Source organism: Meleagris gallopavo, chromosome 8 (assembly GCF_905368555.1).
Source record: "Meleagris gallopavo chromosome 8, MGAL_WU_HG_1.1, whole genome shotgun sequence".
Lineage (NCBI taxonomy): Eukaryota > Metazoa > Chordata > Aves > Galliformes > Phasianidae > Meleagris > Meleagris gallopavo.
The window spans coordinates 23,516,640-23,532,147 of record NC_139411.1 but is presented as its reverse complement, the minus strand read 5'-3'; the positions used below and the strand labels follow the sequence as shown (position 1 = coordinate 23,532,147).

Here is a 15,508-nt window from a genome sequence, read left to right as displayed (position 1 = left end):
CTGGTGATGCCATACACAAATAATGTTATTTCACCTTTGAAGTGGTATTTGGCAGAAAAAACAAAACAAAACAAAAAAAACCCGATGTAGCCTGGCAGTACTCTCCTTTCAAGATGGAAATGTATAGCTTCATTCCCTGGGACAACTCTCATTATTGTTAGGACGGATTCAAATAAATCTTACCACAGTCATCAAAATACTACTTCCAGAATGTAGCTGTTGTTTTAATAAGACAAAATACAGAATCGTAGCATTTTTTAAATGGCTGTTCAGAATCACTGAGAGGAATACGAAGTTGTATTTTGATTAAAAAAAAAAAAAAAAATTAAGTAACTTATACACCTCAGTTGCTATGAAAGGGAAGGAAAATAGCTTTTTAACTCTTTAAATAAATGAAAGCAATTTTAAAAAATGGTCATACTTTAAAGGTAAATTAAAAAAAATACATATTTTATTTCAATACTCTGATTCGATTAATTTCAGATAGGGCTATTCTGTTTACTGTTTATGCATTAGTAATATTGAATGGCTCTGGTGCACTTCAGAGCTTTAAAAACTTATGAGAAGAAAAGAAAACCTTTATACTGAAGATATGCTGTTCTATACTGTGCGTTCTCCAGCATCCCTCGGTATACTGCTTCAGAGTTTGTTTGTTCTTACAGATGAAACATTTGTTCTTCTGTTCTTCTCTTCCCCAGGCACTGAAAAATGAATTGGAGGAACTTGAAGCTTCCATCCAGGAAACAACACAAAACTTTGATAAGACTGTATGCAAACTCTTTGAAAAGAAAGTGAACTTAGAAAAGGTCATCTATCAGGTATGGCAGACAACATTAGTTTTTCATCTATACCTCTGTGCAGCAGAAACGTTAATAATTTTTATTACAATCTTTTCACAGGAAGAACTCAAAATTGTCAATCTCATTTATTCTTTACTGTTGGATGAGGAGTTGGACAGTAGAGAAGCTGGACTTGGTCATTTCCTGGTAAAGAAGCAGAAAGAGAAAGTAAGTTATCATTTGGAATGCTTAGGAAAAATATATAATTACAGTACAATTTCTTCTGAGAACTGTTCTTTCCAAATCACAATTTTGCTATGAATGATTTTCTGACAGTTTATGGATCTGTTGATATTTTCTTAAGATGTACATAAGACATGGGTTATAAACACGTATGGTTTTGAGCAGCTAGTTATCTTTGTTCATCTGGCATTCTTTGGAAAAACTTCATACGTTGGAAATGGCATGCTGCTATTTGTTTGTTACACGCAGTATTTTTTAGTATCCAGTATCAAGCTGACAGGACCAGTAATGATGCCATTTACATTAGAAAAATGCACACAAACAATGCTTAGAGGAATCACATTTTTTGCTGGCTTTGCTAATGTAGTCCAGGGCCACATGACTTGTATTTGCCAGTTCAAAGCATAGGTAGAGGGAGCATGGGTATCTGACCACTGAAGCAGAACATAGCCAGTGTATGAAGTGGTTATAGACTTATCGGTGAATTTCACCTCCTGAAGAGTTTGCCAGTCCTTGCCAAACCATATACCAGTCAACAAAAAGTCTGGGGAGCACAAGTAGTAGATTTGGATTTCAATGCTACAGGCGCTTCCTGCCCACAGTACTGCTTTTGTCTGACACTTGTGATTTCTATTTCCTGCCAAACCCATCTGACTCATGCAAGCTGAACAGTAGTCTGCAGGTTGCTTCTGTCTCATGAGAGAATGTTATCCTATTTGCCCACTTTGTGGAGGTGCAAAAGTAGACATCTAGCCCCCTGCCATTGAATAGGATGAACTGGCTTTAAAATTATGTGAAGCAAAGGGTATAGCGAGTTACATTTTTCAAAATACATCTTACATTACAAGTTTTTCTAAATATTGCCATTGCCATATCTTTTCATTTATGCAAGCTGTCAAATACAACAAAGCAAAGTACAAACATTTAAACAGCCTTGATTAAACAGATGAGCTTTCAAACAAGGCATTCAAACAGGGCAATTGCATTCCAGAATTAAGAACCTTCCACTGAACAGTTTGAGAATTTTCGACCAATCTTAGCTGTGATTACATGAAAGGAAAAGGAAATATCTATACAAGTAAGAACGAATATCATCATTAGTCTTTATATTCAAAATATAAAAAGAAAACTTAGAATACACAATTTTCTCATTTGTGGAATATTTGAATTTCATGCCTGCTCACCTTTGAGCTGTATCCACAAATAACTCTGAAGAAGGCATTATATTGCTCTTAAAAATGGCTCATATGGCTTTCTCTAGAATTGAGAAGGTGTCAGTTTTATCAGTACTTCTGCTGGCTGAGTTTCATTCTTGAAATCTTCTGGTTTTCCTACAGGTCAAGATTGCGAGAACAGTGGAGACTACAAAAAAGAAAATTGAATTTTACACAGAACAGTATGATAATGCAGTAGCTGAAGATAAGGTGAGACTCCAGATAAGCACAGGCAGATTTGGGAATAAAATAGTTATTGCTGTGTCTTGGTAATGAGAAGAACATGCTGTATTTTAAGCATGGTATGAGTTCAGTTTTCTAAGCATGTTTTTCCAGAGGAAATCTAGACCACTTCTGAAAGTTTTATGTGCATATATTCTCCATCACTACTTAATTTCAGTCATTAATGAAGTAAACTAAGATATGAACAAGTTGCTGCTTTTAAAAAATCACATTGTGATGACCAGGAAGCATTCTGTTTCCTCCTAGAATCTGGAATATGGTTTTAAGAAGAAGTTTGCTGATGTTCCTGCTGATCTTCTTGATGAACTTTTGGAACTTTACAAATGTCGACCAAAGTAAGATAACCCTGATTAAAATAGTTTAAATACTAATATTTCCCATATTTCAAAAGTAAGATTTGGATTACTGAAATAATTAGCAATTATTTTGATAATCAGTAGATTGCCTTCTTTTAACTAGATGGTTAGCTATAGTTGATTTCCTATCATACTAACAATTGTTATTTTGAATACTTACGTTCCCTGGTTTACACCACAAAATATATTTAAAATGCAATCTAAATAATCATCAGTTCTCATAAACATTCTTATTTTGTGCAAGATGTAGTTTTACCCTTTTTTCTTTGCGAGAAATTAAGAATATGAAATGTTCATAGTTGTATGTAAGTTTCTTTTATGTAAGAATAAAAGTAAATACTGTATGTACTGTGTATATACACTGGGATTGTAATGACAGAAATATATCTGGACACTTCAAACCATTCTAGAAGTTGTTCATTGTCAGCTGAAGATTACAAAGATGCACTCACCTGTTCAACGAAAGCCATGGATGAATTGGATAATCCTGAGAACATGCCCAATGGCTTAGACCCATCTATATGGGAAAATTTTTGTCTAGCTAGACGAAATAAATTCAAGAGTGAGCAGCTGGTATGTAAATGCTTTATTTTGCCACTGTATTTCTCAAAGTATATACTAAAAATTTCTAGGGAGTTTAAAAATAATGTTAGGCTGGTGGTGAAGTGAATAGACAGCATAAATAAACTGCATCCAGTTGGGTAGGTTATGTCTGGCTACTGTTCTGTTCAGAGTAACAGAAGTGTCAACAAAATAAACCAGCTCTAGTTCTTCTTCAGAGCAAACATTGCCATATTAACGTGAGAGGATTTGATAGGGATATTTGTGACCTTGGTATGATTTCATTTTATTTTTGGTATGATTTTTCTCTCTTCATATTAAAAAACAAACAAACAAAACAAACAAACAAACAAAAAAAACCAAAACTATTAAGGGATTTCATTTTCATAATCTTCTGGAGTCTTTCTCTTCCATTAGCACGTCATATCTGCACCAGTGCATAACCACTTCTATAGCATCAGGAGCAATTCTTAATAGAGAGTGTTTCTGGAAAACTCTAGTGGACTATTTGTTTAGCTTAAAAGCATGAAAGTGGAAATCTCTTATCTTCAGAGACAGATACATCTGACAAGACAGAATAAATTATTTTCTGATCAGACTACAGAACTCTGAGCCAGCATATTTATACATATGTGTGTCTCCTTCAGATCTTATCTTTTCTCTTCTTGCCTATCCTGACAAACGTGTGAAATGGGGAAATTTTAGAATGTCATATGTCGCTTGTTCAGGTGAAATGGTTGGCCCTAATTCTGGCAGAAATGGAGGTCTTTCTCCAAAGAAGAATAGATGACAATGAGAAGATGAGCTCAAAAATAGAAAAGATTTTCCAAGAACTCACTTGGTAATTTTGTTTCTTTTCTATATTCAGCTACATTTTGATATTCCACCATCACAGTCACATGCAGAATTACACAGCTGTGTTCTTTTATTTAGAATTCATATGGAAGACCTAAGATATTTGAGAGGTATGGCAGGATTGCAGCATATGTGAGCAGGCTGAAGCCAGTCTTACCTTAGCATTTTAAATAATGATGTCAGTAGGGATGGCAGCGTGGTCTTCAATGCAAACTCGCTACCCCAAAAGCTGTATCATACAGTGATTACCAAAAGGCTTTTAAGGTCTAGTTGAGCTAGCTGGTCTAATTAATTTTTCCTCATGTAGGCCCAGAGAAACCACAGTGATCACTCCTGTTTGCAGTTTGCCACTCAATGGCATGACACCTAATTCCAATGAAATGATTTCCATTTTTTATATATGCAATATTTTTCATATTCGTTGTCATTCAGGAGCAAACCTCGGGAAAAATTACATTAAAAAAAAAAAAAAAAGAGTTGCTGGCTGGAAGTCTCCTTCATTTCCTTGACAATCATTATTAAGATTATTGTTCAGGTAGGGCATTTACTCACAGAACATCTGCTAAAGTGTGTTAACCTGAATCTAGATGTGGACAACTTTATATATGGAATTAAGTTGCCAACACTGAAGTAATTTGGGGAGTGAATAAAAGACAAGGTATGAAAGAGTAAGCCCCACTTGAGCATAGGATTTATCACCCAAACATTTTGAAAATCATGGGAGAATTTATATATTCAAGTTGAAATCACTAAGCATTGCTTTTATTTTCTGCCATTTTAGGCTGCGGGAGGAGAAGATAAAATTTCAACTGAATTCAACTTTCCAGTTTTTGCTAAAACAAGGACAGGTAGAATTGGAAAGTACTGAGATCCCAGATTACGCTGATGCCATTTTCATTAAAAAGAGTGTTATTGAAGAACTGAATTGCAATATCATGGTAATTTACGAGGGAGGAATGTTAAGTTTCTTAAATAAAATATTGTCTTTCAGAGACTTTTTTTCTGTAATATCTAGTTTCAAAGCATTAAGGTCAATTGTAAACTAAAAGATGGCGAGAATTTTGTAATATCTTTTATTATTTATTATATATAGATTGCAACATGGACTGCTTTCTTTATGTTTGATCAATACAGTTCAGATGAATGAAACAGTTTTTAGATATAATAGCACTTATACTCATGCTGTAAATAGAAAATATTAATATTATGGGCACAAGTCCTAAAATTCCCTCAAGGCAAACATACAGTCATGTTGAACCTTAGGTTACAGTAAGATTAAAAAAAAAAAAAAAAAAAACCAACTTTAAATATAAGGTTTCAAGTGTAAGTATCACTTTCACAGTTTTTCATACTCACTAATTTTTTTATTAGGCATTCTACTGTAAGTTTTTTTTACTGCTCGTGCACAAATAATTCAGTAATAACTACAGAATACCTTAAGTGTATATTTTGCAGAGGTGAAATTCCTTAATGTTCTTGTAAAATATAAGAAGATGGAGTGTGATGTTACTTGTAATTTTTGTTGTTTCTTTCTGTGATCCAAGGCTGTGATGTGGGACACAAAAGGGAATAAAATTCTACAAAAGATAGCCATCTAGAGCATCTGGAATTAGTGTATTCTATGGCGTATTTTCCTTACTTAATCTAGTAACTTTGGAACCTTGCCCTTGTTGCAAATAATTATTTCATAACCTATGAAATGTGTTAACAAAGAATAATCTCTATTTTCAGGATCAAGTAGAAAAAAAAATTGCTAGCATGGTGGAATGCAAAGAATTCTCTAAGGGGATATTTCAGCTGGAATGGGAGCATAAGAAAATGAGAATGCAAATAGAAGATTTGAATCAGAAGGCTCAGGATATTGCAACTTTACCTATTACGAAAGATCGCCAGCTAGTGAGTAATTTTCTCTAAGTTACATTTTGACCACAGTGACTTCTGTTGCACAAAGCTTTTATCTATTAATTTGTGGGTTGGTACTCTAAGAGGATGAATGTTGTATCTACAGAAACCTGTCTACTGCCTATTTTTGGCTGCCCTCTGTGCTTAGACTACCTTATAAATAAAAGTATAACTTGGTATTTTGCTGTTGTTTAAAAAACAAAAACAAAAAAAAAAAAAACAAAAAAAACACAAAAATTTGTTCAGTCTTTGTTTGCATTACATCATACTAGCTTTTAACAGCTGTATGGTATAGTATTCCTGCAGCATCAAAGGCTATCTTTAAAATGTCTAGTAACTGTAACTTAAAATGTCTAGTAATCTTTAAAATGACTAGTAAGGTTTTTTACTGTAGAAAAGTACATTGAGGGTTTTTGTTTTTTTCAATTTCACAATTTAACAATCAGGCTTGACAACCTGGTTTATTTGTTTTTAATTCTCAGTTCCTAACCATGCTGGACTATGATAGCCACATTGCCCACCGCATCGCAGTGATGGAGCAGACTCTTGGTGTCATGGATAAGGTAAATCCCTGAAGTGAACCACCTCCTCTCAGAGACATATCCTAACTGTTCTGCTTTAGGAAAAGTGTTTTTAAGGAATGGTGGTAACTGATGTAGCCATACTAAACTCTTCAGCTAGCTCAAGGACTCTTGAAGCATAGCCACAATAGTACACACAGATAAATATATGAGGGCTGATGAATACATGAAAACAGTGCTTCCTATTTTATTACGTTGGTTCATGATGTCAGAGGTGGATGTTGGTGGAATGGCTGTAGAGGCTGAACCTTCCTACTAATATTCTGCTATGTATTGTTGCCTTGTGACAGATGGCAGCAGAGGGGCAGTCTGACAGATTGGCATCTGACAGGGAAGTGTGTATAAAGCAAAGGTGTGCTGTTGAATTCTTTCATGTGGGGAAAAATGGCACCCACTGACATTCATTGATGCTTGCTGAATGCTGATGGAGTCCAAATAGTGGATGTGAGCACAGTGAGGTGGTGAGTGGTGTGTTTCAGTGGTGGCAGCAGCAACAGTGGGTCTTCTCATACGAGCATGGCATGCAGGCTCTTGTTCATCACTGGTGAAAACGCACAGCTAATGGAGGTGAATTTGTTGAAGTGTGTTTGGTAGCTGAGAATTTGCTCTATCGAAGTGTTGTTATGCTCTCTGCATCTGCTGAATTTCCATTGCTTTTGGAGCAACCAGTGTGCTATGGCTATGTGTTTATTTATCTGTCTTTCAATAGTTTCAACTTGCCCTGAGCCATCTTAGCAGCACTGTAGCCAGCTAGAAAACTCTGAAGTCTTTGGAAGTGGTTAGACATCAATCTACTTTGTTCCTAGAATTAAATGCCTTCCTTCCTGAAAATCTGAATGTAGACCTTCTTATCACTTCTTACAGATCACTGTCTAAAGAAGTCAGTATTCTATTTCTAATGAAGTCTTGTTTCAAATATTCACTGCTTAATGTTTCTCTCTAGCAGCAAGTCTGTTCATAGTATCACTGCCTACCTATATTCAAAATAACAGACATAATAACCTGATTTGCTTACTTCCTTACCTATTTTAACATTTAAATTATGGTTATCCTTGTTTTTAAGAGATTCTACTGGATTTTCTGCAGCTTACTGTAAATGACATCAGCTGCCATTTTCTCTAAGTTCCTCTTCAATCTTCAGTATTGACTTGATCCCTTTGCAGCCCTTCAGACAGCTTCTGCACAGCAGCCCTACCTTCCAGCATCTGGCAGCCAAAGAGAACTTTCAATGCACTGGTTTCATTGACTTCCTTTTCCTGCTTTGCCTGTTCTGTATTTAATCTTTCTCTTTGACCCATGCATTTTTCTTCCTTGTCTGCTACCTCTATTTGAACACCATAAAGCATACTGAAATACAGTGTGTGAAAATAAAGCTAGAATGTGCTGCTGGTCAGATCCAAATACATAAAAATAAATTGAGCTAATATGCAGTGTTGAAGACTATAGGCTTTCATATAATCTCATGTATTTGTTTTATTCATTTGGAAATGCACAGCTGCACAAAAAGAATATGAAGAAACATCAGAAGAGAATTAAAGAGTTGGAGAAGTGCATCAGTTTAAAAGAGCAAGCGAACTATGAGCTGAGCCTCGAGCTGAAGGAAATGCTTGTGTCTGTTTCAGAAAGGAGGCACATCTATCAGGCAGCTGGTGAGTTACAGAAATGCACTTTAAGTCACAAACAGAACACTCAAAGTATCTCCAACATTAAACAGTCCTGTTCTCCATTAGCATCGTAAAGGACAAGAAATGTTTATTTACTATTTCACATGCATAATTAGCAGTACCTTTTCTACCATGACAATTTTAACATTGTTTACATAAGAACACTTCTACAGACTGGTACTCTTGTAACCAAAGTTGATTTAATTACTGAAAGTCAAAATATTACAGCCATTAATATCTTCATTATACAACAGACCTTTATTTGTAAGACTGTTCAACACACTTCTTTTCACATACTCAAAGGAACAGAGGAACAAGAAACTAAGAAGGATATCCCTTATTAGGAAAGCTATGTAGTTCTTTCAAATGTCAAATGGTTAGTTTCACAGCATTGGGTATTTGTTAAAAAAAAATAAAGGAAGTGCATCCAGTGCCTTTTAAACTTTTTCTTTTTTGCTTTATTCACTACTACAAAGACTCTTAAATCCCACTGTGAGCCTTTTTGAAAAGTGTGTGCTTATTTTATACAGAAATTGGAATGAACCTGGAGCAAGTCCAATATACTTGTAGACTGTGCATCCACTTCATGCATAAGCTGACTCATATATTGTTTTATGCAGACATGCGGCATATTTCTGAAAGGAATGCAAAGCGGCGTTACCAGGAGATTTTGAAGCAGAAACATCTACGAGGTCTCATAGAGGAACAGGAAAAACACCTTGGAATTCTTCAAGCAGAAGCTGAAAGATTAAGATCAAAAACATTCCCTATTCTTTAAAAATCCCGATCCTGACAGATGTACAAGAATACGAGTTTGGAAATCTACCTTTTCTCTCTGAAGTTGTCTTTCAGCAAATATTTTCTTCTGCTAATATCTTCTGTTCTGTTTCTTCTGAAATAACATCACTTTGAAAGATACATGTTTGTTTCATACATTTTGTACCTCATCTTACCTATGTCGTTTTTTCTTTTGTGATGCATTTCTGCTCTTTTGATTATATAAACCACATAGCTTATTACAGAAAATAAATGAAAGATTAACTTGTAGAAATGATAGGAATACACCTGTTCTATTTCCTTAGTATGCAGTTGTAGGATTTATGAAGTACTGCAAGAAAGCAGTAAATCTGCATCTGCCAATTATCTCCCTTTTCCATGCTTCACGTCAGTTTTTCTCTACCTTTCATAAATTCTTATAAAATCTAAAATTATTCCTCTGTGAGAATATTAATAGCTTTGATATCTTGATTCAGCAAAATCCTATACCTGTAATGAAATGTACTTCTGTTGTGACTGCATTACAAACACTTTTGCTTAATTACCTCAGAGGTTTTTAAAGGACTCTAATTACATCTCCATTCTTCCTGCAAACTTTTTTACTTCTTGCTGAAACTTCCTTAGAAGTAACAGAATTCCAAACTTGCTAAAGGTCTTAGGAAAAAGAACTGCCCCCAAAAGGAAGTCCCATCATCTTGTTTCAGAAAGTTAAAGAGGCAGAAGAAATAATTTATTAATACCTAAAATGTGATCAGTAATAAATGTTGTTCTTCATTAATTCCCAATGGGAAATGCCACTCAGTGTTCCTGAAAGTAAACTGTGGCTACAAACTTCAATTTAATGAGCCCTAACAACGTTAAAATAGACTATTTCATCTGTGTTTTTCTTTCCACTTCCCTTGGGATATAGACAAAATTACTTATTAATGAGTAATTGCCACATATAAAGAAAACAGTTAAACTACAGCAAATAAGGAACATGGTTGTAGTTAAAAATACAGCAGGAAGCATGGTAGATCAAAGTACAGATTATACACTGTTGCAGTGGATAAAAAAAGGAAAACAAAAGCAGCCAAGTCACCACAATACATACATAGAAGAGAGAAAATAAGCAATTTCAAGTTGAAATAATGAGTAAAACATTTTGAAAAGAGAGTGTTTATTGGAGAAGGAATGAAATGCTGAAGTTTTTTTTAGTGTTATTGCAGAGGTAAATGATGCTGTAATTGAAGAACCTTGGTGACAGAATGCCTCAGCTCTTAAATGAGCCAGTACAGTAGACAGATGGCAGTTACATTTTTTTTTTCTATTACCAGAAGCTGTCAGAGTTCCTCTAAAAACAACTGTCTGGACAAGGATCAGTGCCGTTGAGATATTTCCCTTAGATGTTCTTAATAGCTTTAATTATTGTTAATTGCAGTTCCAGAATAGTAACATGAAAACTAAGTTATCTTTACCTGACTTGCAAAATGCTGTCATTAACTGGCAGCAGGAACAAATTTGGAAGATGAGGATGTATCTATGAACAAAGAACTGAACCCTTCTCCCCATCTAAACATCAACAGAAATGACAATTGATTTGAACTTGTGTTCTGTCTTAAAACCATGAAGACTAACAGGTACAAGGCAGACAGTTGTTTGATTCAAGTATTACTTGATTTCATTTTATTTTAAATAATTCACTGACCCAACTCTTTTGGAAAACTGGCTAAACAGTCCCCATAAGTTCAGTTTTTACTATAAAGTAATGGTTTTTACAGCCTACCATATTTAAGTATGCAGTTTCACAAGCTCTCATGAGAAACTCTTACCAAAACAAAATCCATTGTCTGATCAACACTTCTTAGTTTATCAGTTCATTCAGTCTTTTTTGCTTATGCATGTAATTGAAAGCTTTGCACCAGTAGGTTATGCATCCACGAAATCTTCTTCTGTTCTGCTGTAGTGCAGTAAGTGGTCTTCCAATCCAAAAGTATCTATCAGCTGACTGAGACTCACTTTCTTGCCATCTGCAGAAAAGGCAGACTGCAGCTCATACAGCATCAGCTGGGTACTGCTTCTCCATTTCACTATCAAAGCCTGCAGTTCAGACAAGTTGTTCTGGAATTGGGATTAAGAAAAAAAATGGCAACATTTCTGCAAATGAAAAATGATTTTAGTACCCCGCAGATCTATTTTTATTAAATGCCTTAAACTGAGCTAATATACAAACACTACACAATTAAATGTGGCTTAAAACAGTAAGTGACAACACCACTCAATTTCACTTCACTGTGAGTGACTTAAAAGGGCTTTATAGAGATCATCCTTACCTTAGATCGGTACATCTTGACCAGTTTGAGCCTTCGAAGTAGCTCTTCCTTATCTTTCACTTGTTTCATCAGCCTTACTTTTTCTTCTAGGGACTGCTGCTGACTAAGATCAACCCTTACCACATTCTCTGCTGATTCACAGAGATTGTTTTCCTGTAACGGACTTCTGAAATAAGTATTTACAGTGCAGTTTCTTTCCAGGCATTCAGAACCATCTTGTAATGTGGAACAATCCATGCCTATCTTTGGCAGACACCCACTGTCAACATCTGCACAGTCTTTTTCTTCAGTATCTACCTTGAGCCGCTTTGCCACTGTAAAATTAGCATTAAATGAGCGTCTTGTTTTCCTTAATCGTTCCCTTAGAGTTGCACTCATTGGCTAAAGAAAATGAAGAACAAGAAAAAAAACATTTATCTTTGATCAAATTTCAAAGAACTTTTTTATCCATGCAGAACATATCATTAGTAAAGACAACTGTAAGACACACTTCTGAATTGTCACTGTCTTTTGCAAACTTAAAAGTTAACTTCTTCCTTTCAGGTGTGTTTGCACACAGCAAGAATTTACTAAAAATATGTATTTGTAGTGCCTTGTTTATTTATATACGTGTGTGTGTGTGTAATCCTTAAAGTAAACCTTTATTAATGCACTTAGTCTTTGTGTAAAGACACGTGGCATATTTCAATTTGGCTATTTCCAGCTAGTTCCACTTCTCCTCTTGTTTAATGGAAATAAGGATTTTATTTTTTTCTTAACATTGCATCCTACCACACATACTTCCTTTATTAGCACTAGTATAAAACATCTATATACTACTTAAGAGTAATTATGTATATAATTTTGACTTGTTCATGCCTTTAAGTCCTTCAAAAACAAACACTTAAAAACAAGTTAACAAATGTATTTATGATTTCTAACATTTCTATCCATAGAAAAATCCTAAAGCACAGGAGAGGATTAGTTAAGGGACATTTGCAATCTAGCCTTATCCAGCATAGCTCCAGTTTATAGTGACATGCACTTTGGCAAGTCTGAGTGCATCACTGAAGTGTGTGGGAAGAGAAACACCAAACCAGGGAGTACTATTTTCAAATGCAAGTAGGAGTCACAGGAGGTCACTTTACATATAGGGGAACCAAGAAAACTAGTACTTGTAAGTTTTTATACCTGTTTTCCTGAACTAGTCCTCTGTGGAGCTGCTGTCCCAGAATCCTTTGGTGTATGGCACAAAGATGTCAATTCCTCCATCTCAAGGCAGATAGCAGTTCCTGTTGAAAAACAACAAATTGGGTGCTGCTGTTCTCACCTGATTATAGCGAGCCACGTGGCTGCAGAAATGAGTAAAAAGCTCGAGTAAGAAATACTAGGGTTTATTTTCTAATGGTTACAAACTGTCACAGGAGAGTAAGAGAACTTATGAACCACTTGGACTTAGTATGCCTGTAAATCAAAGGTCAGATCCTACCACATCAAACTCATCAAAAACCCTTTCTCCAAAGAAACTGTATTTTCTTAACCTCAGCGATCCCTGCTGCGTGTCTGACTCGAAGGTACAACCTTTACAAAGCCAGGTTGTTAAGGACCAGTCCATTCATTGAAGGGCACCCCGAGCAGTGATAAAGGATTGCTGGGAGCCACAAGATTGTTGTTGTCCATCTGTATGATCAACCTTTTCCATTAAAAATAGTAACAGCGTACTCAGATGCATGAAATAACCCACTGCCTCGTTTGATCCTTCTGGGGATGCTGCCACGCAGCTGGAAATTTAGAGTAAAAGCCCACATTCCCCGTATGCTCCTGAATGAAAACGGCACACCTCTCAGCACGAGCCAACCGTCCGTTTGGCAGCGTGACTTCGCACAGCGCTCATGAGCCACCTGCTAATGACCGAGCTGCAGATGCAGCCTCAGCTTACCTAAAAACTGTAACTAGGAACCTCAAAACGGAATCCCCTTTAAAATCCTACAAGCAATCGCGCTCCTCAGAACTGCGCTTAGCACGCCGGGCCGGCTGCCTGCCCTCCCGCTTACACGGCGGAACCGCGCTCGGCAGCTTCCCCCCGAGAGGCCTTCCACCCTCTAGAGAAGCAGGAGGAAGGCCGGGGCTCAGCAGCCCGAAGAGAAGAGCAACCCGCAGGAACCACCCATCGCTGCGCCCCGCGCCAAGCAAAACAATGCACGCAACCCCTCACCCGCCCGAGCAATCCACCGCCTGCGCTTCAATTTCCCGCTTCCGGCCAGTGGGCGGAGCGCGAGGGTTGTGCGCCTGCGAGCGGGGAAAGGCGGAGTGAGACTGCATGTGTGTGTGGTGCGGGAGGGCGCGTTAAGGCTGCGTTTGTGATCGGGCGGGCGGATGCAGGCCCACATCCGTCGTGGAGGTGCTAGGTGGGGCCGGGCTTGTGGAGTACTCAGTGCAGGATATCTACATAGGTCCTATACTTGCTTACTGCTGCAGCTGGACTGTGTTTGCTAGGCCAGCACTGACATGCTGCCTTCTGGCTGAGGCTTTGCTCGAGGCTGGCCGCCATCTTGCTGCACGTACTCCTGCCTCAGGGAGAGGAATCTCAACATGGTGCACTCCACACCACAGTGGTAGGCTGAGGTCAGCTGGATTTCAGCACTGCCAAGGGAGTCACAATTCTGCCTCCAGCAAAGCACCTTCTACATCAGATGCTGTCTCCTCATGGAAGGGGAAAAGCTGCATGTTTTCCCACAGACTTTCATATTTCACAATACTGATCTATATAAGATTTACTTATGTATTTAGCGTAGCTGTGCTAGGGCTGAGAAAATGATCAAAAATGGACATAGTGGTGATTGCTCCCACCTGTTGTATCAGTCCTTCCTGCTGCATTGGCCACAGCTGAGCACATGGAGCAGGCACACCTGCACAGAGCTTGTAGGTGCTCTTAATTTCTGTAGCAGAACGACGGGAACTTGTTGCCTGATTGCTCCATGCAGCTATAGAGGAGAATGCTGGACTTCCAGCTATGTGGAGACAAGATTGCACTGAGGTGAGTAAGCTTAGTATAGGAAACATTAGTAGTTTGATCCTAGGTATGCTTACTTACTTTAAATAGAATTTCATAGTGACAGTAGAGCCTTTTTCTCTCAGAACATCGACAGTAAAGGTGTCAAAGCATTCATAACCCTTTTGTGAGTTGGTCTGGGAGATCGGAATACCATTAGATTACTTGACTGTCTGTGTGTGAAACAAATGTTTAGCCATGTGAAATATGAGCAAATATGTATTTACCAAATGTTTGAAGTTAGGTTATGTGATTAAACCATATGATCAGTTGTAACTGTACAGCTGAAATACAATGTAATATCTCCCCTGTTGCTTGAGGCAGTTGTGAGGCATTTTTAAACCCTGGTGTGACCTGGTGCTTTTGACAGCTAAATTCATGTCGTATATTTTAAAGTATAATACCAAAAAAAAAAAAAAAAAAAGTGGACTTTTCAAGTGAAGCAGTGAAATTGCTCATGGAACTTCTGCAAATGGATCAGTTGAATTTCAAATGCACTGGAGCTTTGAGACAACATGTCTCAAACTTCACAACATGTTTCCTTCTGTCTCAGGGATGGTCCCGTTTTTAAATTACTCATGCTCTGTTGTACAGACACGCTAGCAATTGAGTTGCACAAGAACAACAGAAAGCTTAAGATTTTAGATCATTTGCCAGCTGAGATTCCAGTAAGATTTTACAAGAACATAACGCATGAAAAAGTCATCCTGTATATTATCATTGCTGCCTTATTAGAGCAACGCCCATGTGCCCCACCCCAGGTAAGGATTCCAGTGAGCTTGAGACTGTGGATATAGAAGGATGGCTCCACATGTAAGGTTCATGTGTTTAACTTAATGCACAGAGGATAGAAAAGGAAATTTTATTATTAGTGTTCGCTGATGGGTAATCGCTCTAGGAGGAGGTTCTGCTTTAGGTTAGTGTTAAGTGTTCAGCTGTGTGTACCTAGTTTTTATAGGGATTTACTTTGTGCTTACATGTGTGAGCAGT

The 15,508-nt window shown here is 37.2% G+C and overlaps 2 protein-coding genes across 8 annotated transcripts in view; one reads left to right on the top strand and one right to left on the bottom strand.

The window, feature by feature from the left end:
• CFAP43 (cilia and flagella associated protein 43) overlaps positions 1 to 12,143 on the top strand; it is a 48,786-nt gene extending 36,643 nt beyond the window's left edge. For 4 of the 5 annotated variants that reach the window (XM_085230107.1, XM_085230105.1, XM_085230108.1 and 1 more), the window contains 11 exons: positions 699 to 818; positions 900 to 1,007; positions 2,360 to 2,446; positions 2,726 to 2,814; positions 3,246 to 3,408; positions 4,125 to 4,237; positions 5,033 to 5,189; positions 5,983 to 6,147; positions 6,636 to 6,716; positions 8,230 to 8,383; positions 9,019 to 12,143. In XM_085230107.1, the coding sequence (XP_085086233.1) occupies positions 699 to 818; positions 900 to 1,007; positions 2,360 to 2,446; positions 2,726 to 2,814; positions 3,246 to 3,408; positions 4,125 to 4,237; positions 5,033 to 5,189; positions 5,983 to 6,147; positions 6,636 to 6,716; positions 8,230 to 8,383; positions 9,019 to 9,176 (1,395 nt within the window). In that variant the 3' untranslated portion in view covers positions 9,177 to 12,143. The other variant, XM_085230106.1, reaches the window with a different exon arrangement.
• On the bottom strand, positions 8,580 to 13,822 carry SFR1 (SWI5 dependent homologous recombination repair protein 1). 3 transcript variants are annotated; one of them, XM_003208140.5, is made up of 4 exons: positions 13,682 to 13,822; positions 12,658 to 12,758; positions 11,488 to 11,868; positions 8,580 to 11,275 (listed from the first exon to the last, which is right to left on the bottom strand). In XM_003208140.5, exons 2-4 carry the CDS (start codon positions 12,736 to 12,738, stop codon positions 11,084 to 11,086), a joined length of 654 nt encoding a protein of 217 aa, XP_003208188.4. In that variant the 5' UTR covers positions 12,739 to 12,758; positions 13,682 to 13,822; the 3' UTR covers positions 8,580 to 11,083. The 3 variants fall into 3 exon arrangements, with proteins under 3 accessions (XP_003208188.4, XP_010712979.1, XP_019473354.1); XM_010714677.4 differs by lacking the exon at positions 13,682 to 13,822 and adding an exon at positions 13,406 to 13,664; XM_019617809.3 differs by lacking the exon at positions 13,682 to 13,822 and adding an exon at positions 13,307 to 13,329.
• Positions 13,823 to 15,508: the final 1,686 nt, after the last annotated feature.